This window comes from Miniopterus schreibersii (genome assembly GCF_964146895.1).
Source record: "Miniopterus schreibersii genome assembly, chromosome: 19".
Taxonomy (NCBI): Eukaryota; Metazoa; Chordata; class Mammalia; order Chiroptera; family Miniopteridae; genus Miniopterus; species Miniopterus schreibersii.
The window spans coordinates 15,549,385-15,572,684 of NC_138119.1; the positions used below are offsets into that span (position 1 = coordinate 15,549,385).

A 23,300-nucleotide genomic window follows, 5' to 3' on the forward strand; every position below is an offset into this window, starting at 1 on the left:
GCCACTGCATCATTATGACACTAATTAAATGAGGCTTTTTTTTCTGAAATATTTCAAGCATACTTTTAGAAAAGTTTAGAAAATAATGTAACGAACATTTCACCCACCAATCATACGAAATCACAGTATTTTCCCATATTTGCTTCAAATTTTTAAAAGAAACACATTAATAACAATGAAATAGTACAGCCATAATTCAAATCACCATTAAGGAAAGTTTTCAAGGCCCCTTTTCTTGCTGCAGGGCTGGCTACCTAGTCCCATTGTTATTTCGTTCCATTATTTTTATTATCTTCTTAAAATATTTGAATTATATATGTTTTTTACATTGAGCTTATATGTCTTATATAATAAAGTCATCTATACTCCCAAAATAAACTTCTTTAAAAAAAAAAATGAGTATTTTCCCACTATCAATAAATGCACAGGTAGGTTTATTCCTCATCTAAATACATACTTTGCATTGTGTGGTCATGCACATAAATATGTGTCCCACTAGTATTTATTTGTGTGTTAATTGCTGCCTTGGTTATTCTGAGGACTGAATTCTTAAGCTCAAGAAATGCCTTGGTTTAGCGGGGACTAGGTCCCAGGAGACTCCTGTTAACCTTTGAAATGACTTTTCCAGGTGTCTAAGATAGTGAGTGCTATTTATCAGCAATTGTGTAACAATTCTACTCACATTATGAAGCAAGCTATGCTGCAAGTCATCACCTTATTGACACGTACTTCACCAAAGAAGGTCATCTTTCAGCTTATGGACTACCCAGTCCCAGCAGACAAGTAAGGCCCCCTCACCCCTTCCACACGGTTTGCTCACAGTATCCAAAGTCAGACACACCTGGACATGTCAGGTCTGGTTTCTTTGTTTCTGAAGGAGAATATCTACTTTTGCATCACATAGGATGACCATAAGGCTTAAATAAGATCACATATGTCATTATACACTTGTACAACAACTGGCACACAGCAGACCATCAAGAAACGATGATCGTTGGCAGTTATTATTTAGCTGAAGCTTTAAACTGTGTTCTGCCTATCCCCCAGGAACAAACTTCTCCTCAAAGTGATAATGAGTTTTTCTCCACACAGGATAAAGTTCATGGTGTTCTTTTCTCACTCATGAAAGACAGGCGTAAGATATTTCCACCCACCAGTAAAATAATGAAATACTGAAACTTCCAAGATATAACTGAGAGCCCTCTACCCCTTAACTGTTTATCTGAAATTCATGATCCAGAAATTCATGATCAAAGAAATATTTAAGAAGAAAATAATGCTAATGTGAGCCTATGGGGCCATGAATCTAACAGATGCATTAGAAGAGATGAGTGAGTTACATCACTCCATTTCCATAATTTATACATGGGAAAGGAAGGTATTACTTCCATACTAGTAATAGTGTAGGAAGCAGGAAGTGATATTATGAAATGGATTCAGGCTTTGGAAACAAAAAATCTGAATTCTATCCCAGCTGTGCAAGTTGCATAAACTCCCTGATCCTCAATTTCTCCTTTTGTAAAATGGAAAAAATAATTCTTTTTACATATAAAACTGTTACATGGGTTCAATGAGTTCATCTCTGTGAAAGGGCACTGAAATCAACAAAATGCTAAACCAATTCTATGACTGACTTTCTTTTTCCAACAAAAAGCTTGTATTTATTTAGGAAGCTTATTAAACTCACAGAGAAAATTTCTGAAAACTAAAAATATTCATAAGATTCAGTGTTTTTCACTCAGGGACCAAGCACCCAGTGTGTGTAAAATATTACCAGCCTTATAGCATTGTGGTGAGGAGAGAGAATTCCGGGCCCACGGATATAACAGCTGCCAGTGAATCCAGTACAAACAATAGGTATTGAGGAGGTACAAAGAAAGCAAGATAATTCGAGTTCGGTGAACTCGATTAAAATAGTCTCCAGCAGGTCTGTGCAATAGTAGGTAAGGTAGAAAAGCTGTGGATTAAGAGGTAAGCTAAATCAGAAAAACAGAAGGAAGGCCTGATCAGCTAGAGGTATGACCAAGAGATAAGGAAATTAGACAAGCATGTGAGATTTTGTGGCCATGTGGTTTTAAGCCTGGTTCTAAGAGGCAGGGGCAGTTGAGGAATGGGTTCTAGAAAACTGGATAAGTCCATGTTCCAGGGGACTAGGCCCTCATATAGGAACCTAAATGCAAAGAGACTAAGCAATAGGATTCATAACCCAGCACGGATTGACAAGATACCAAGAACACACCAGCAGAGAGGTACGTAGCAGTTTTTAAAATGAGCAGTAGTAATAATAACCTTGAAGAATGGCTGGGTATGTAGGGAAAGGGGCTAGGGGCCTGAAGGTTGAGAAGCCAGGGTTCTAGTCACATCCATGTCACTTATTAAATGTGTGACATTTGACAAAATGGCTCACTCCTCTGAGCCATTAATTTAATTCTTTAACTTTACATTTAATTTTCTAATATTTTCATTTATATAGTTTTTTATTTAGTTGGTTTTTACATAGTTTATTATTTTTTCAATGGGTATATTTATTTATATATTGGTTTGTATTTCCATCCTAGTTTTTAAATACTTTATTATCCCTGGACAAAGTAGGTCACAAGGTGGGAGGAAGAAAGTATGGGGGACAGAAAACTGATCAGTTCTTCACATTGAGCTGAACAGATATTTAAACAGGAAATGAACTTGCAGGCCTTGCAGACAGTATATATTTTTTAAATTTTATTATTGACAGTATTTTTATTACTGAAATTCTTCCTCTGTTTTCAAAGACAAGAGACTCCAGAGGATCATTTGAAAATGGGAATATTAGCTTGTTCTGGATTGGTCTGCAGTGTCTTTTTTGCTAAAAAAATATGTAAAACCAAAACTCTTCTCCTGATTCATGTCCCAGAATTAAGTAGGAAATGAACCACTTATGATTCTCATTATTCAGTGGGTTGTATTGGCAGCACTTTGATACTGATGTGGCAGGCAGCCGGGTCTGAGTCCAGCGTGGCCCCCTACGTACTGAAGACAATCTTGTTGATACTGAAAGGAAAGCCTGGGGAGATGCAGGACAGTCTCACGGACAAAAAACGTTCCTCTCTCGACGCTACTAATATGATGCCCGTGGCGGTAAATAAGATGACGAGTATTTCCTTTTCCTGGTGTTGTGAAAATTACTATTTGCCCTTAGGCTCAGTCATACTTTCTTTCATAGTCTCACTCTCATCATCCATTCATTCATCCAACACATTTTGATTGAGTGCCTACTATGTGCCACACTCCCTGTTCATGAGGCTTATGTTCTGGTGAGACGCACAGATGATGAACCAAAAAAATGTGTCATGTGTCAAATGATAGGGAGCATAGAAGAGATACAAAGTGTTGTGGTGAAAAGAAAGTGATGGGGAGGGTTTAGATAAGTTGGTCAGGGTGGGCCTCTCTGCTGAGGTGACATCTAATCAGAGAAATGAATGAGGTGAGGGAGTGATCCTTGCAGGTATCTGGGCAACGGAGATGTAGACAGAGAAAAAGGCAAAAGCCCTGTGGTGATGGGAGCTCACCTGGTACATCACTGAAGGCAAGGAGAACAAACAGGACAGACTTGAGCAAGGGTGACAGTGTAGGAGATGGTATCAGAGAGGTAGCCACCAGTTGATCATACACACTTCTATAGGCATGTGAAGGAAGACTTACTCTCATTTGTGTCCATCATTATACATCTCCCAAGGACCAAAATCCCCATTCCTGGGAGTAAATTTGAGTCTTACAGAGATATAGAAAATAATGGATAGTGCTCCACAAACGTGAGATTGTGAGATGTGTTTCTCTGATGTGGTCAGTCAGTGGGCCACCTCCTTTACTATCTCACTGCCCTGGACTGTTTAAGCACAGGGACGACCTGGTTATTGGAAGAACTAGTCTTCATGGCCACAGATGAAGGGGGCCTTGGGATGTATGCCCTCCTTAGGGACCAGCTTGCTTCTTGCTGGTTTGGCAGCAAGGTGGGGATTGCCCGCAGTACTTTGGGAGCTCATTGCCATGGAATGCTTGCCACATTCCTGGCTCAAAATGGGACTTAGCAGCTGTTATTGGATGAAGGTACACATGCATGCTTCAGGCTTCCTTCAAGGAGGTGGGGGTGGGGGTTACCGAATCCCTCTCCCCGACCCTCACTAAGGCTGCCTGAGTTCAGAGGGAGATAGTGACATCCTTGACTCTTTCTTCTTCCCTGGCAGGCATCCCAGGCCCTGTGCACGTTGCTGCCCACTGGTTCTTACAAGAAAGCAGTGGCCCAGTTCTTCCCTCAGCTCTTGATGGCTCTCATGTTTCAAATCTTCTACAGCAGCAACATGGAACTGCAGACAGAGGACAATTTCTTGTGAGCTGGCCAGTGGTCACTGCAGACTGAATGAGAGCTAGCTTCCTGCTATCAGTGTTTCTACCCCCTTGGGTTCACATGGAGTCTTTATAATCCCATAAGCAGTGTGCTCATTTATTACATTTTCCCTCTGCTGAAGGGGAAAATGCCTTTAGCAAAGTAACTACCCCGAGTACCTAGAATCAGCCAGGACCCTCACTGAGTGTGGGTGCAGTGTATAGACAACCACTTCCACAGAACATGGCTTATTCCTGCCACAATGGGAGGCCACCTCAGGGTGGGGCGGGGAGAGCACAGGGAGCATGAGACCTGAAGCCAGACACGTTCTTGCTCCACCCTGTGCTCTCTGATAGGACATTCTCAGGGCAGTCGTACATGTAAGATGATATGGACAGTGTGCTCTGTGGTGTGTGGTCTTGTGATAGCAGCCACTCATGCTGTCCATGTCAGGTGAAATTCAACTCTTCCCTTTGGCCCAAAAGAGTACAATTAGCTCTACTGCTCTCTGGGAAAATCTGGACCCAGCTGTCTGCTATTTGCCCTCATCTGGTGTGGACTTCTAGGCCAGGGGGACTCTAAAATCACAGTCAGTACCATTCAGATATTTAATTTACTCTGTCTTTCAAGCATACATAACCAGGTACATGAGAATATGCACTATATATTCAAAGTATCCAAGGAACAAAATCAACAGATGCCTTGAGCAAGTTATCACATCATTTAACATTTTTGGATAATAAGCTGTTAAGAAGTGAATAAATGAATAAGCTGCTCCAGGGTCAACCCCAGGTTGTACATGCTACAGTTTCAGTGTAAGCCCTCACCCCATGTACCATTCATCAGGAGAGAGGAAGAACATTTAGCGGTCTCCTTCCTTTCAAATACCCCCTTTCCCCAAACCAGGATCCTGCCCAGGATGGAATGAAAAGGCAGGTCCCATGTATTTAGTTATGTGAAGGCCACAGTCAGGTGATGACTCTGCTCTCCTCTGGGGCCCTAGCTATGCCCAGGATGCCCTGAGAGTTCTGCTGAATTGCTCTGGACTACAGCAGGTGGATATTACTCTAAAGAAAAGGAATTTCTGGAACCAGGTCTCCCGGGTGCTGTTTTACCTCCACGGGACCTACCTCGTTGCCAAGTAAGAATGGGCTCTGTCTATGCAGGGTTCTGGGTCTCTGTCCCACCTTCTGTCTTTCTTCAGTGAAGCCATGTGAGAACACAATCAGTACCCACTCCAACTGCCAAATCTCTCCTAATGATCTGAATTGCCATGTGATTCCTACTTCTTCATTTATTTGGAGAGGCTTATACTTTGGGATAGTTTTCCCTTTCCTGCCCTTGTACCTGGTGAGAGAGCTCTTATTTGCACATGGATTTCAGGAACACATCTAGTTTTGAAAAATGTAGTTCATCTGCACCCTGCATATGGCCCGCAGTTAAGAGTCACTCTGTTCTTAGTAATTTTGGATCTTCATACTCAAAGTGTGGTCCACAGAGCAGCAGCCACAGCAACACCTGGCAGTTAAAAATTCAGAATCCCATGGTCCACGCCAGACCTAATGAATCAGAATCTGCACTTTAGCAAGATTCCCGGGGTGATCTGTGTGCACATTAACATCCCAGAAGCACTGAATTAGAGCCCCTACCTGGAGCCTTCAAATGGAATGTGTCACCTCCTCTTTCCCAATCCTGCCACAACCCATCTGGTCCCCACTAGTGTGTCGGGCACCTGTGAGCCTGGCCAGTGCCCAGGTGTGTCATGGAGATTGGCTTAGTGAGTCAGAGTTCATCACCTCTTCTCCAAAGTAACCCAGGAGAGCACCAACTCTCTCCTTCCTTATATCATTTAAAGGAAGGACTTGGTCTATATCCATAAAGGTGGCCTGCATGGCCATTTACCCTGGACTAGGGAGTATTCAAGAATACCTTGCTTGTTATCTGGATGGTACAAAATATAGGGATGATAATTCTCTGTTTACTACCATTAGCACTTACTGATGCAGAAAGTGTTCTGATCTTTGCTAACTCTGCCTACTTCTCCTTTATAGAACTCTGGGTGAATATAACTTCCCGCAGTTTCCAGAGACCCTGCAGTATCTCTACAAGCTCTCGGTGGAAGGTCCGAGAAGGTCCGAGGACAGTGTGATCACAGTCATTTTCCTCACTGAAGTGAGTTTTATTAGGAGTCTATGAACAACTGAGTTCTCCCTTTTCTTACCCAAACTTACCCAACACTCTGTCCTTTTATCTCCTTCTCTGAATATTTATTTTACTTCAAGTTAAGACAATGACAGATATCTGAGATTGAGAGGGTAAGGTAAGGACAGATCTGGATTATGGGATGGTTGAACCCTCAGCCTGCTCTAGGAGTTGGCTTTTGTCATTTCCTGGAGGGTATAGATTTGCACAAATACTAATTATTTTTGAAATTCCTTTAAAATATATCTGCATGCTTGTTAAAGTATATTGAGGGATAACTGAGTTTACTAAAGTTAGCAGGTAACATCTGGGATCTAAATGACACTTCAGGCTATGGGGGGGAGGAGAATGGGCCAAATAACTGAGTGAAATGAAGACCCAGATTACTCTGTATATGAATATTACACCATAACTTATAATGCCATACTAGAGTCAAGCAAATTGAGGAAATCCTTTTGGATCTAACTTTAGTTTTTGCTAAATAATTAACTATCTAACCAAGCATCATTTAATTAATAAGCATTAAACTCACTACTCACTGGTTATGCCTTCATTAATGTTATTATTAATTTCATATGCCCAAGCACAAGCACACATATTAGGGTTTGTCTCAGGTTACTCTGCTAGGTTCCATTTATTTTCATTCTTGTAGAATCATCCCACTGTTGAATTATGGCCATTTGCAAATAAATTTTAATATCTAGCAAAGCAACTTCTCCTCAACTCTTCTTTTCAAAATTTCTTTTGTCTTTCCTATATATTTGTTCCTCCAGTTAAATTTTAAAATAACTTTGCTAGGTTTCAAGGAAAAAAAACTTTTGCTGAAAATACTGTAATTATATTAATGCTATGAGCTTCTTAGGAATGCTTGATATTTTAATACTTTCATTTTTCTTCAATATTTTGTAATTTTCACATAAATTTTACATATTAATTTTGGAATTATTAAGTAGCTTATGTTATTTTAAATTGTTAGTGTGAATGGGGACCCTTTCATTTAGATTTTCAAGCTCATTGTTACTGAATGTTCAGGAAAATTAAACTATTATCTTGAATTCAGCTGCTCTCCTGTGCTTTTACAGTAACTCCATTAATATTTTAGTTGATTCTCTTGGGCTTTCTAGTTATATAATACTAATGTATGAAAAATGAGGATAGTATTGTTACCTCTGTTTAAATCATTATTTTTATTTTCCTGAATCATGTGTTTTCACCTTGGCTTTTCTTTAAAGCTCCATTTTGTGAATAATCTGATCTCTCCTTTGTCTGCTTACCTATTATTACCTTAGTGTTTCTTTCCATGAATTGTATGATTCTCTCTCTCTTTCCCTCTCACACACAAATTTGTGAAGGATATCAAGTAACTTATGAACATAGTGCTTTGACTATACATCCTCAGTGAGATATATTTTAAGGACAAAAATATTTTTAAAAATAATTCGTTTTTACTCAGGAGGTTTATTGATATTATATGTTGACATCATAATTTTAAAACTATGGTATGCATTATAATGCAGAAAGCAAATAAGTACTCATATTAGTGCTATTAGGCACCAAGGTTTTCCAGGTAAGAGAAAGATGAGGCAAACATAAAACTGTAAAAAATTAACGTAAACTTTGTTATATTACATTTGAATTGAATGTATCAACATTGTCAAAATGAACTTGCAACCAAAAGAAAAAAAATGTATTTCCTAGCTCAAGTAAAGGCCCAGAAGACATAATATGCCAATAACAATGAGTACACTCTAGTACCCACTTCTAATGGTGTCTCAGTACCATTACTCACTAAAAAGAACCTTGTCTCCTTAAAGAAATGAGTAATTTCAGGGGCAAGGAAAATATAAGATGAGCCTGGGACATCTAATTTTTCTATAAGCAAAGAAGTGCTCAAAAGTAGATGGGTCATGTCAAAAGAACATAAGAGTCAACATGTAGGGGCTCCTACTGGCCAAATTTGAGCATAAAAAGAAATAATAACTGCAAATAACTGTAATATGTTGGAAAATTTTTAATGCATAAATCCTTGGTAATACTCAAAATGAAAAGCTGAAAAAGAGAAAGAGAAAGAGAGAGAGAGAGAGATGTCAGCCAGTAAATGTAGAAAAAAAAATGCTAGACATAAAAAAATCACCCTTTGTAAGTCCCAATGTAATAAATGAAGAAAAAATCATTAATAATTTTAAAATCACTAAGTGAAAGGTTATTGGAAAACACAGTATTCACATGGTACCAAATTATCACCCCACTGATCAGTTACTGATTATAAAAGGAAAGTGTGCCTTTCCTGGTGAGTGATGTGGTGATGTGAGCACAGGAATATATGTGGGAATACGTATAAGTATTTGGAGTTTGAGTGTGACTTGTGTTCCAGTTTTATTGAAAATGTCTTGATTTTTATGCCTGAAGCAGAAATTGCGTGTTGGCCTTTACTCTGCTTAGGAACGTATTAGCTGTTCTCTTTCAGCTTCTGAATAAATTCTTCAAGGACCCATTCCCAGAAGAATTTCTGGGTCTCTTCAAGAACTGGGTCAATGATTCCAATCCTGCAGTTAGCAAACTGAGCCTACAGAAAATCTCCAGCATGGCGTCAGTAATCAACGAGGTATGTGTGTGTCTGGCTTGTGTCTGACGGCACCATCCAGATCACAGTCTGAGACTTGATATTGCTCAATATCCTTACTGATGTTTTATCACTAAGGGATCTGGATTGACTGGAAGGAATGTGTTAAGTCAATTTAATGGCTTTATCACCTAATTTATATTTTTCCCAGAAAACCATTCATTGCACTCTAAATTTATCAGCATCACCCTACATGAACACCCTTTCTTACAGTCTGAACCACATACGTTAAGGTAATTTCCCCTCCAACATACACATTTGCATGCATGTTAATTACCATCTCCCAGGACTCCCTCAAGCTTTTCTTTCCACTGCTAACACTTTCCTCCTTCACCCATACATAGTCACATTTTACTTTTTCAATGATCAGTTCTAGTCAAATTCCACTGACTACTCTGATCTCTAACAGCCTCCTCTCTCTCTGAGCCACACCAGCTATGTGCACTTTCTTATATAACATTTTATATCTGTGCTTCTCCACATATAATTCTAAACCAGCAGCATCAGCATGTCCTAGAAACTTATAAGAAATGCAACTTTTCAGGCCCTGCTTCGGACCTAAGGAATCAGAAATACTGGTGGTGGGGCCCACCCATCTGTGTTTTCAAAAGTCCTCCAGGTGATTCTAATACAGGTTAAACTTGAGAACCACTGTCTTATACTGGTTCCTGCTGAGTCATGTGACTATATCTTACCTTCCAGGAGGACTGAACCTACGTCTACCCCTATGTGTTGTAATTCCCTCAGAAATTTCAAAGTACTTTGCACAATGCTGAGAGTGTAGCTGTTCTAAAAATCACTGTTGACACAATATGTTTAATAACAACTCCTTGTTTATCTATTAAACATAATCTCTGAAAACTTCAAACCAGTCAGAGGGCACCCATTTTGCATTTAGAGTGAAATGAGCCATGGTCTTTTTTGCTTTAAATAAATCATACAAGTAGATGTACATTATTTTAGTGAACAGAAAGTTAGTTACTCCCAGTGTTATTAATACTTGAAGGGAGATTTGGTGTCAAGGTTATTTAGGAGAGTGAAAGAGAATTACTGGATTGAGGTTTCACATACTATCTATTGGTAAAGACACAACTTTCCTGCCAGACACAAGTGGCCATTGGCTATTATTTTGGCAAAGAGTATTTATTTCTTTTACTTTTTTTTCCAGCCTTTCTTTTTCTCCTTTGGTGTCTCCTATTCATGTTCTTCCTTGCCTTAAATTCTATTTGTCTCTGATCTGCAACTGACTCCCATGACTTGGCTCAGGATCTCCAGCTGGCTCTCATGTCCAAACAGGTCATCATTACCCAATTTAGAGGGCATGCTGCCAGTGGTATGTTGGTAAATGTTTAACTCTCAGCTCAATGGAAATAAGACTAATTTCCCTGGTGTTAAGAGTCCCACCATGGATGACTTCAAGCTATTAACAGAACATCATTAAACATGGAGTTGGGAAGAGATGCACCATAGCACATCATACAGATATAATACATGTAAATAACCTCAAGGGCTTTTAGGAGTAAAGTGTAGCAAAATAAGTGATGTTTTTGAGTATTTACTGCTATTGTTTTTATTTGTTTCTAAATGTATGAAATTTAATTTTTCAGTAGTGACTTCTAGCTAATGAGCAGCTTACAAAATTGTTTACCATTTACTCTTGTGAGCCAGCTCCAGCACACCACTGCCTGATGCCCAAATGCAGAGGTGTACATACCAAATGCTAGCTCAAGTTTCTGTCTCCTTCCAAAATCCCCCCATTTTCTTCCTTTTATATGTAGATAAAAGATGTCAGCGGCTTACTAATATCCATCATGGATGCCTTCTCTTCCAAAGACAAGACTGTTGTAATTCGGGCCTTGTTTACCCTTCGAAGACTTTTGAACAAACTTGACAGGGTGACCTACTCATCTTTGTGTACCAGAATTGCTTCCAGCTACTGCCCTCTGATGGATCATGTGAGTTAAACAGTTAGATGTGTGAGATCATTAGGTTTTATAGTTCAGCTGAAGCCCCAGCTGAGGAAATGATATTATATCCCAGAAAGAGTCAACAGAAGACAGTCATTTTGTGCAGAGCCACCATTTCTTTTTGAGATAACAATATCAGTCAGTTAAGTACTGCCTTTATTTAACTACACTATGAGAACCTGGAGAAGCCTACCCATAAGAAAAGAGAATCAAAGAATAGCCTCTGTCCTTGGATGAAAGAGAAATTGTAGTTTAGTGGGTATATATTGGTTAACCCTGGATCTGGACTTCCTGGGTTCAAATCCTGCCCTGTCTCTTACTAGCTGTGAAATCTTGAGCAGGTGATTCAGTCTCTTAGTGTTTCATTCTCCCACCAGTAAAAGAGAGTGTTGCAGCTGTTTTGTGGTGATCAGAGATGATGTATAATGCCCCAAATGGCTTTCTTATCATCATATAAACCTTATAGTTAAAAAGTATCTCATCAGAAAGTTGTGTATTTTGAAAATCCTCATTTTGTATACTAAATGTGTTCCAGACAAGTTGGATGGTAGTAATTTATTTTAATAAGCAAGAACACTTTTGGTATGCCATGGGGAATCTATTTATTTATTCATTTATCTACTTATTTATTTATTTTTATCTCTATTATTGAAGGGAATCTATTTTTAAAGATTTTTGGAATGGGTAGTTTATGAACCAGAGAATTTTATTTCATAGTAAATGATCTTGCCAAAATTTAGTTCTTAATTATTCAGATTTCACTGACGAGCACATTATTAAACTATAGAAAGAAGGAAGTGTATAAATATATATACAAACATATATGTCACACTGTTTAAAGAAAGAAGCCCTAGAAATATCCTCAAATGCGCCTTTTCTGTGCACAAATTGGAGAATGACGCAGGCATTCGGAGCATGGCCATCCGGCACTTTGGTGAACTGCTCAGGGACATGAACCAGTACACATGGATGTTGAGTGCCGTGGTTCTAGAAGCCCTGGTGCCTCTGATCCTGTTTCTGGAGGATACAGACAAAAGAGTCGTTACGGTAAGTCCTGAGGCCTTGTGTTCCTTAGTTTTGCAGAGACGAGCCGTGTACCATGTAACACTAGACACAGAGATGCTCATCAACTGTTTTCTGCTTTGCAGTCATGTAAACATACACTGGAAATCTGCGCCTCAGCATTAAAATGGCCAGCATTGCATCTGCTCGTGGAAAATTACAATTTTGAGCTGGTTGTGCTCAATATCTGCAACAATATTGTAAGTGGCCCTTTGGTGTTTCCTACCATACGTTATAGAAAGAACATGAAAGGACCTCCAAAAATGATGGAAAGGTGCTGGGGATGAGGGTTAGTCTTGGAGAAGGAAGACAAAGTTAAAAAATAATACTAAATGGGTGATAACAGCTAGGGCTTGAGACCAGAGAAAACTAACATTTTCCACTTCCTCTTCCTCAACATTGATCCTCTCTAGCTAGCCTCCTTCCTCCAACCCACCTCCAACTCATCTTGGATGAGTATAAAGGTCAGATCACCAAAAGAAAAGCTGGAAATATCTGGTCACTGCCTAATGAGCCGGTCCTCTTAACACCGGCATGAACACAGTGATACATGGAAGCATGCTAAGCAAAGGTGGAAACACAAGGTTAGGCTGGGAAATCATAATCAACTGAATAAGACCCGCAAACAGGAAAGCAAGTTCATATATTGGAATCTCAAGTTTTTAACTGGACCTTATTTGGTGTAAGCAATCAGGTTCTTTTCTCTGGAAGCCTCTCTGAAAAGGAACAAATGCACTTTTTCAACAACTAAGTGTTTTTTCCCCCTTTTTATTCTCAGTTTATTTCTCATGGGAGCTACATTACTGATTTGATATCTGACTGCTTAGGATTCCTGAGGAGCTCCCGAGTATATCTGAGGAGAGCATCTATTATTTTAATAGGTAAATCAAATTCAATTCCTAGTTTGTCTTAAAAGGTATAGCTGGAAGTCTTCTTTGAAAAAAAAATTATAAATCTTTTTTGTTTATGATGGACTAGACCCATCATGTGATATCTATGATGAATAGAGGTTACTATATGTGATGAGAACAAAGTTCTGTTTTATACTACACAGTGAGAGCATAGCTATGTGATTAAATTATTATACAAAGTGCACTAAGGAAGGATGATTTCAAAGTTTAACAAGATGGCATGCCACTGCTCATTATTCCCCTTCACTATTTAAAAATCGCTACCCAAGGAATAAGAATGATATCTAAAAATATAAACACCATCTTCAACAAAACTTGGGCATCTGTAACCACAACTCTAACAGATGAGGAAGAGCTATCAAGTCCATAAAGTAAAAAAAAAAGGGGGGGGGGCAGTGCAGGAAGATTCTAAGAGAAGATAACTAAAGTTTTCAATCTTGACCAAACCTGACCAAAGAGTTTTTTCCCACTAGATTCTCATCATGAACATCCAAATTGACAATTCTTTATCTGGAATGACAGGAAGTGAGTTCCCAAGTTGGTAATGGGATTTTCACTTGACCCTGCTTGGCCCCAAGGAGTAGCAGGCACAGCAAGGAATCAGGAAATGCAGTGTCAAGTTGTTCTTATAGAAAGAAGACCATCACTTAGAGTAGAAGACAAACTGAGGTATGACTAGCACTAGAGCTCCTGATCTGTGCTGGTCAGAGAAGAAGAAAGGAACACACACTCACTCACACACACACACACACACACACACACAGAAAACCCGGTGTCACAAGAACTTTATTTCAAACCAGAAAGAATTCCTTCTACTCTGAATTCTACCCTGGTACTTTCCACAAACCATCCTCTGTATATAACTATTGCAAGATACAAAAATAAGTAATTTTTTTTAAAAAAGGAAATGGCATTATCTCTCTACAGAGTTATTTCCAGGGGGGAAAGGAGAGAAAAGAAAGAATAAAAACAAAGCAGATGAAAATCATGATAAACATCTTCATGAATCTTAAACTTTTTGAAATAAAGATCTAAAGTACAGATACAAGCACACAGTCGATATACGATGGGGTAGTGGGAGCACTGAAAAGTAAGCTTTCAAAGTATAGGGGGCATGAGTAAGAAAAAATATATAACTATCACAAAAGAAAACTGCATTGCAACCAGCAGAAGAGAAAATATATATTGTTGATAACCCAGTAAGGGACAGGAGTACAGGGTTGAGAAACACTAGCGAAATGAAATGAAAACCAGCAAGAAACAGTTTAAAAAATTAAGGAGCAATGATAGGTATGAAAGATCAATCAGAGATGCAAATAGGCATAAAGAAAGAAAAGAAATAATGAGAACAGAAAAAAGTAATCAAAGATATAATTTTAAGAAATAAAAAAAGACGATTAAATATACTGAGATGGTAAATAATTTTTTAATAAATATTCTATACATAATGCAACTTTTAGATGTTTCCCAATAAAGTTGTGAAACTTTAGAGTTAAAGAATTCTCTGAGAATTTAGGCAAAAAAAGTCACTTTTAAGTTAAAAAATAAATAAATCTGGCATTTGATTTCTCTACTTCAGTACTTAACCTCTAGAATATAATAGAACACCTACAAAATCCTAAGTGGAAAAAAATTGTGACTGAAAAATTATACCCAACTATGAAGATAACAGGAAAACATTTTCAAAAACACAAGAACTAGGGATAAAGCACTGCCATGAATCCTTCTTGAGGAAATCACTAAAGCAGGGGTGGGGAACCTTTTTTTGCCAAGGGCCATTTGGATATTTATAAAACATCATTTGCAGGCCATACAAAATTATCAACTTAAAAACTAGCTATGTAAAAAGCTCCTGGATTTATTGAATTTCAAGTCCCGCCTGCAGTTGCCTTGGCAGGGCCAGACCAAATGTAAATAAAAATGCCAACAGATAATTTCACGGATCTTGACAAGTAGATTCTAAATGTACACAGAAAAGCGAAAGGCTGAGATACTCCTGAAGAAAAAATGCGGGCTACTAGTCCCACCACATATAAAGATTTATTATAAAGTTACAGAATTGTAGACAGTCTGTTACATACAGGACAGACCTGTGAAACAGAATGGAAAGCCTAGAAACAGCTCCACACGTACACAGTGACCTTGCAGAGCAGTAGGAAAAGGAATTTTTTTCTCATAATGGTGCTGTATCAAGTACACGAGTACATAAAAAATATCTTCACCTGCACCGTATGCCATGTAATTCCGGTTGGATCTACAACCCAAAAGTGTGAAAGGTAAAACCATAAAGCTTCAGAAGTAAATATAGGAGAATATCATTATGATATTCCTGAGGCATGCAAAGATTTCCTATTAGGACCCCAAAAATTCATTAACCATAAATAGAAAAGACAATAAATTGGGCTACATTAAAATTAAAGATGTATGTTCATTTAAAAAAATGTATAAATGTAAAAGTTTTGCCACAGGGTATGAGAAGATATCTGTAAGGTGTGTAACAATGAAAAAGATTAACATCCAGAATTTTTTTTAAATGCCTACAAATAAATAAGATGAAGATCGGCAACTATACATAAAAAACAGAAAAGAGACTGACTTGAACGAGCATGTCACAAAAGAAATATCCAAATGGCCAATAAATATACAAAACTCTTACGAATCATCACAAAAATAAGTGAGTTAAAATCACAATGTGTTACTACCACCAAACCCACGAGAATGACTAAAAGAAAAAATGCTAACAGGTATTAGAGAGGGTGTGGAACAATGGAAATGTTCATACACTAATGCAGGGAGTAAAAACTGGTAAAAATGCTTTGCACTGTTTGGCAGTAACAACTGAAGGTGAACATAAAGAATATCCATTAGTCAGGAAATCCACTCCCAGCTAGATACCAAACATCAATGCATACAAATGCATACTAAAATCCATATACAAGAATGCCCGTAACAACATCATTATTTATAATAGCCCCAAATTGGAAACAACACATTGACCATCATCAACAAAATGGATAAAAAATGCTCAATTCATAGGATGAAATATCACAACTTATTTTAGGCTTGGAGTACCACGTCAGCGATTTTCAATAGCTGTGCCGCAAGAATTTTTAAAACATGTAATACCTATTTAATGGGGGCACTGACCTCTTTTTCCTTAGATTGTCAAATTTTAAAAGTGGCAACAACCCAGCCAAGCATGGCTCAGTGGTTGAGCATCAACCTAGGATCCAGGAGATCACAGTTCAATTCCCAGTCAGGGCACATGCCAGGGTTTTGGGCTCGATCCCCAGTCAGGGGCGTGCAGGAGGCAGCCGATCAATGACTCGCTCATCATTGATGTTTCTATTTGTCTCTCTCCCTCTCCCTTCCTCTCTCTGAAATCAATATAGATTTTTTTTTTAAGTGACAACAGCCAACACAACAATAGTCATCTGATGTAATCAATCAAAATTATACCTTTTTGTCAGATTGGCAAAAAATGTACATTTTTGGTGTGCTGCAGAATTTCAGTAATTAGTTTATGTGTGCCATGAGGTGAAAAAGGTTGAAAGCAGCTGGTCTATGTTACTACTCAAGTCTGTTAGTGTGGGAGAAAGCAGCCAGAGATGATATGTACACATAAGAGCCCACAGGCATGGCTATGTTTCAAGAAAATGATGGCCAACCTCTGCCATGTAGCAATGGAAATAAATGAACTATTGCCCCATTAGAGAACATGGATGAATCTCAGATAATGCTGAGCAACAGAAGACAGGCCCGAAAGAATATATTCCAAGGGATAGAGTGGCAGACTGGGGAAGAGCATGAGGATGGCTTCTGGGATGCTAGTCCTGTTCCACTGAGTGACCTAGGTGGTAGCTAGAAGTATTCACTTTGTGGTCATTCATTGACTGGTATAATTAGGATGTGTGCATGTTTATATGCATACATACTTTTCAATAAAAATTTTTATTAAATTATAAAATAGTAAGTATGTGAGAGCACTAAAAGAGTAAGGATAATCTAAAGATGCTTTGCTTTGAAGAAGGCAAAGAAGGTAGCTAGATAACATCAGAGAATGTATTTTCATAATGTATTTTGGGGTTTTATTTTGTGTATAGGGTATTTGGCAACATTGGGTAGCCATTTACTCCTCAGAGATGACATTGAAGTTTTGCTTGAGGGTAAGTGTTGAAGGTATAATGAAATCTTTATGCATAGGTCTAAATAAATTCATTATTTGTGATTATAGAACATGAGTTCTATAATGGTGCCAGGGATGGGAGGAGGGTGGTGGTTAGGGGGGAATCAATGAAAGAAATGAGTTAAGGGGCATCCTTTTTTCATTTCTCCCTCCCCCCCTTTCTCTCTCTCTCTCTGAGACTTATCACCCTAGAGCCCTTAGGAACAGAGAGTTGAGAACTGATTCACTCATTCATCCAACATATATTTTTTCCAGCTCTATTCTAGCTGCTGGGGATACAGCAGCAAACAACACCAAGTCCCTGCCCTCAGAGAATTGAAGTTTTAGGAGATAGCAATGTACACCTGCACCATTAAGATGGACTTAAAGAAGGGGATTGTTTATTCTGTCAAAATGTTGGGATCTTTGGTGTCTCTCCGTCAGCCTCTACTTCCCCACCATGATCAGAATTACAAACAGATAAGGTAGAACAATTTCAGATTTATAGCAAAATTAAGTGGAACATATAGAAATTTCCCATATACCTCCTGCCTCCACACACCAGCCATCCCATTAGCAACACCCCCCACCACATGGTACATTTGTTACAATTGATGAGCCTACATTGACATGTCATTATCTTCTTTCCTTTTTCATTCATTCATGTATTCACTCATTTATTCAGTACATATTTCTTGACTGCCTGGTAAATTTTCTGTGTCTCTCCAAACCTTTCTTCTTTTTCTGCTCCTCCTACCCCTTTTCCTCCTCTCTTTTTTCTAAATCTATCCCTTTCCCCTCCCCCCCCATTTCTTTTTAAGAAAGAACGAACTTCCCACAAGCCCAGGGTCTGGAAATAATGATATTAGCATATCATTATATATATATAAAACCCCAGACATTTTTAAAGAATATAAGTTATTACATGGCTATTTTCAAAATGATCGTAACTGTTTTATAACTTTTTTCATTTATTCATATATCATAAACATCTTTCATGCCAAATATTATGGATCTACATTATGTTAATATGTGTATACTATTTCATTTTATGATATTCCCAATTTTTAAGTAGTTCCCTATTGATGAATCTTTATACTGAGTCCAACTTTTTTCATTATTATGAGCTATAATCAACTTCTTCATGAATATGTTTATGCTGTCTAGAAGAATGCTCAGCACATAATAGACACTCCATAAATGTTTAGTGAATATTTCCATTTTCCTTTTAATGATGTCTGGATAAAACTTCCTGGATGCTGCTAGTCAAAGTAATAAAAATTGGGGTGGGGGAGGAGAAGACAGAAGAGGGCTCTGAAAGGGGGTGGGACTGTTCAGAGTTAAAGTGTCTCAGACTCTGAGACAGATGCCTTGAACTAAGGGCCCTTCTGCCGTTACAGCTATCGACCGAGTGTTTCTGGATGAAGACCTTGTGGTCAGGGAGTTGGCAAGAAAAACCCACGAAATTTTTAGGAAAATATCCCATAAAATGACCTCCTCGATTATTAAACAAAGCTTCCGAAGATTGTTTAACTTCATCTACATCAAAAAAGTGAAGCCTCTTTATAATTATGTCTCTCCTGATGAAGAGACAGCAAGTATTAAGGATATGAAAGAAACTGAGACTTATGACTACGTTTTGTGAAAGAATGAGACATTCACCAGTGCCTTGGAGCCCAACTCAGAAGAGGAATGGTTTTCCTTTCCCTCTTGATAATCTGAGTCTATTTGTAGATGCTTTCCTGAAGGATATTAGGAGCCATTTTATGGTGCCTTCTTAATTGTCTTCAAATATAGAAATCTGTTGCCTCTCTAGGTTTGACAGTGATCAGAAGCCTTAATTAATCAAAGCTACTAATAAAATTGAAAAATCATATAAGCAAAGTATTTTATGAGAAGCTCTTGAGACCTAATTCAATCAATAAGCATCTATGGAACACGTCCTAAGGGCCAGGCACTGTGCTAGGCAGTGGGGACATTTGTATAACATAGACAAGGGTCCCATCCTCAGGAAGGCCACAGTCTAGTGATACTCAGTTTGGGTCATTTCCATCCTGCTGGGATGAATGTTGCCATAAGGCACTATTCACAAAGGAGGAAATGGAACTTGCAAGGGAAGAGGGAGGGGCAGGGAAATGTATGTCAGGTAGAGACACTGAGATAAGAAGAGTTGTGAAGGAAGCTAGAGAGTTTGCTTGGATACAAGTAAGATAGGTACTAGATTTATCAGGGTGGTCACTTCATAAGTTATATAAATGTCTGATCACTGGGTTGCGCATCTGAAACTAATATTACATATACATCAACAGTAATTTAAAAAGAAAAAAATTATTTTAAAAAGAAAAAGAATGGGGAGAACTGAGACCCAAGGGGAACATCATGCTGTGCAAATGGCTTTAAACTTTTTGAAATGAACACTGGATAGTCTATCACAGTGGTTTCCTATTGCACCAGGATCCAGTGTAACATGCTGTTCTGGTTTGTAAGAAAGCTGATATATAAATGTTCATCAGTGACCTTGCTTGCCTGAAGCACCCAGACTCATTTTACCCTCCTGCACTCCTATATTCCCACCCAGCATAAACCACTTCAGCCACAGGAAACTACTCTGTGAGATGAAAGCCCCCTTTCCTCTGTCAGTTTTGGTGTTGTGGCTTTGTAATGTGGCAACTTAGAGTTCATGCACGTTCTCATTTCTCTGTGGGATCCCTCACTGGTGTGGGGCAGCTATGCCCCACCCTCCCTTGGATCCTCCATCAGCTTCTCTGACTTTGGGGCCAGGTGGGTTAGCTCTGCTGACAAGGGACACAGGTGTCTCCTGCTTAACGCCCACATCATCAACGTCATAGATGCTGGAGGCAGTGAGAGACTGACACAGTACCAAGCTTGTGGGTTCCACCTTGCCTTTGTTCTCCCACTTGATACCACCCTCCTTTCCCATCCCATCCCAACTACCTGCCCTGTGGACTTCAAGCTCCAGCACCAGGTGTGAAGACAGCAGCTTTGCAGAGACCACTTAACTCACTCCCACAATTGCTTATGATAAAAATCCCTGGTTCTACTCTAATTGAACCCCGACAGGGAGGTCGAAGATGCATTTTCCAGGCCCCTTTGGTCAAGTAGGTGGGTGTGGCTCCTGTGGTTTTTTTCCCCTTTAACACTTGTAACTGTGTTCCAAACTAATTGTATGCTTTACAGTTTGCTCCCTGAATAAGCCAATCTCCATGTCTATATTTATTGTTATCTTCCTGCTTGGAATCCAAGCACCTTTGAAATCCACCTTAAATCTTAAACTCTTTCCTCCTTTGTCAGATTTTGTACTTGTTTCCCTGGAGCAGGCTGAGATCTGTCTGGTTATGAGTCTAATGGCCACAAAGGGTAGGTTGGGATAGATCTTGAGAAGAACAGCCATCCTTTTGCAAAGCAAGAGCCCCCAGGTGAGGTCATTACAGAATCTTAGCACCCTCAGACATGGAAGGTGGGCTGCCTTCACTGTAAGAGGGCCTCAGAGTGGCTCAGGGATTCAAGATTTTCAGCTTCATTGAAAGGCTTGATGAGGCTGGGGGTGCAGCTTCTGTTATAATTCTAAAACCTGCAAAAGTAAAATTTGTTCTGATTTTTAGCAAGGTTAGCTCTGAAGCTACAGGAAATAAGAGGTTCTTTTAGTTCCACTGCAGGAGCTCTCTGGCTCTCTGACCATGAATTGTGCTGAGAGTCTAAAGACCTGAGCTGGTCCTTTTCATTCTTAAGGGCTTCAGAGTGCTCAGAAGCTGCCATCCCTCCCATTGTCATGCATTGCAGTCATTATTGTTGTCACACAGGTAAGTGCCCCAGCACTGGGTCCCCTAAGGCCCTTGCTTCAGTAGGTACCTCCTCACAATAAAACATAGGTTATAATGTGGTTAATATGTCATGGTTTGCATCCTGATTCACTACTGTCACTATGTTCAGCACTATGTTCAAGTCCAAGGACATGACCAAGCCTCAAATCTCATTTTTTAGTGTCATTTCCGTGGACTGTTTCTGGAGCCAACTTCTATATCAGTCAGTGTCCACTCAGGAACTAGAAACCTCCCTAGTTATTTTAACATAGAAAATATAACATTAAAAATTGTTGGCGAGATATCAAAGACTCTAAAAGGCAAGAAGAGAACGCAGAATATCAGAACTAGTAACTGCAGAAGGAGCTACCACCTTGAGAGCTGAAGAGGCAAAGGAAAGAAACTGGGGTTATTGAACCTGAGAAGCTTAGAGAGACTGAGCAGAGCTGGGACCTCACCTAGGATGTTGGAACCACTGTAAACTAGAACCAGCTATGGCACCAGCATGGCTGCAGGGGTGAAGACATTTGTTACAGCAATGCTGGCAGGAACAGGAAGTAAACAGGAAGGAGTAGCACCTTCTTTTCTGGGCAAAGGAGAAGACGGTCTGCAGACTCCCAGTCCCAGCATCAGAAAGTAGAGCATAAAAGAACAGGTTTGAGGTGGAGAAGAAGTAATAATCAGCAGGCATTCTTAAAACTCATCTAAATGCCACTCCCTCCATAAAGGCTTTCTTAATTTTACCCCAGGATAAACATGTGCGCTGTTTCCTTTGACTCAGTATAGGAACTTGGTTTCCTTTTGGTGTCACTTATATTTTGCCCTGTACTAGAGTTATGTCTGTACCTTCCTTAATCTCTCCCCTGCCCACTGTCACCCTCCTCCATACATGGTCACATACCTTATTTATTTCCACATCTCCTGCCACTTCTCAATACCCCGCTGTTGAATTTACTCACTGCTGAAACCCCAGTGTCTACAACTGTACCTGGCATGTAGTAGGTATATATATTTTTTAATAAATTGCTAAATGAGCTAGTGAAGGAATTTAACTGAATTGATTATCAGTCTTGGGACATCAGGCTTGGGTAACAACAGGGGTTTTTGAATATGGGAATGCCTCGGTTAAAGGGCATGCCATTTGAGGAAACAGAAGAAAATGTCTTCTTTATGGAGTGACTGACCTAATTTCAAACTCCCGAAGCTTCTCACTATCTTCCCCCCTCCTCCTCCTGACCATGCCAGAAGCAAGATGTGTGGCAAAATCCCAGACTTAATTGGATCTGAACTCTGAAACTAGTTTTGCATAACACAAACAACACAGAGAATGTGTTTCGCAACCTGTACTAATGCCATGCCAAAAAAAATGTATTTGGCCTAGACTTGCCTGAAGAGATCAACAAAGTATGTTATATTCAAAACAAAGGAAGAATGATCTCAAGCATTTCTGTAGAAAGAGATGAAGTCCCAAATCCCCAGGTATAGAAGAGCCTACAATCCCCTGGCAGATGAATTAATCACTGTTCTGTGATTATAAGAAGACACTTAGAAAGGGGACATCGAGTTCCGTCAACATTTACTCTCGGAGCTCCTGCTGAACACCCAACTCTCCACTGAGTATTGCAGAAAATTAAAAGTATGCATGATGGTCTCTGATAGGAAATGTGAAATCTAACCATGGAGAGAATGAACATTCCTGAGACAATGAACTAACCACCCCTGCAAGTCTACAATGTACTTGATATGTTGGGACTAAGCAGCAATATGTGCAGGTGTGAGGAAGCCTTCTTGAGAAGAGTGATGTGTGTTAAGGGTCTCAAAGCATGCACAGGACTTGTACAGAAATAACAGAAGTGGAAGAGTCCCCCACCCGATTTCAGAGGCCTGTGCCAGAAGGGAGCATGATCCCAGGCAAAGATGAGAAGAAATATGGTATGTGCGGTGGGCATTAAGGTACCAGACATCCTGCAGACAGGGCACATGCAGAGAAATGGTGAGATAAGTAAAATGAGGCAGAGTTGAAGGCCAGTGGGAAGCCAGGTCAGCCCCTTAAGGAGGAGCACAACTTAGTGGGTGGTTTAAGAAGAATTTCTGGAAACATCTGAAGCCCCAGCTCCAGAAACAAGGCCCCCGAGAAAGAGAAAAGGAAGAAAGTTACTGCTACAAGCAGAAGAGCTCCTTAAAACGAA

The 23,300-nt window shown here is 39.3% G+C and overlaps 1 protein-coding gene across 1 annotated transcript in view; it reads left to right on the forward strand.

The window, feature by feature from the left end:
* The window catches only part of MROH9 (maestro heat like repeat family member 9), a gene marked incomplete at both ends in the record, with an annotated part of 36,404 nt that extends 17,469 nt beyond the window's left edge, over positions 1-18,935 (forward strand). Inside the window, 11 exons of the mRNA XM_081121884.1 lie at positions 629-783; positions 2,949-3,114; positions 4,221-4,363; positions 5,364-5,501; positions 6,412-6,532; positions 9,030-9,167; positions 10,964-11,140; positions 12,047-12,199; positions 13,599-13,650; positions 17,229-17,291; positions 18,691-18,935. Of these exons, the coding sequence (XP_080978010.1) occupies positions 629-783; positions 2,949-3,114; positions 4,221-4,363; positions 5,364-5,501; positions 6,412-6,532; positions 9,030-9,167; positions 10,964-11,140; positions 12,047-12,199; positions 13,599-13,650; positions 17,229-17,291; positions 18,691-18,935 (1,551 nt within the window). The remainder of the gene's footprint in view (positions 1-628; positions 784-2,948; positions 3,115-4,220; positions 4,364-5,363; positions 5,502-6,411; positions 6,533-9,029; positions 9,168-10,963; positions 11,141-12,046; positions 12,200-13,598; positions 13,651-17,228; positions 17,292-18,690) is intronic.
* Between the last annotated feature and the right edge of the window lie 4,365 nt (positions 18,936-23,300).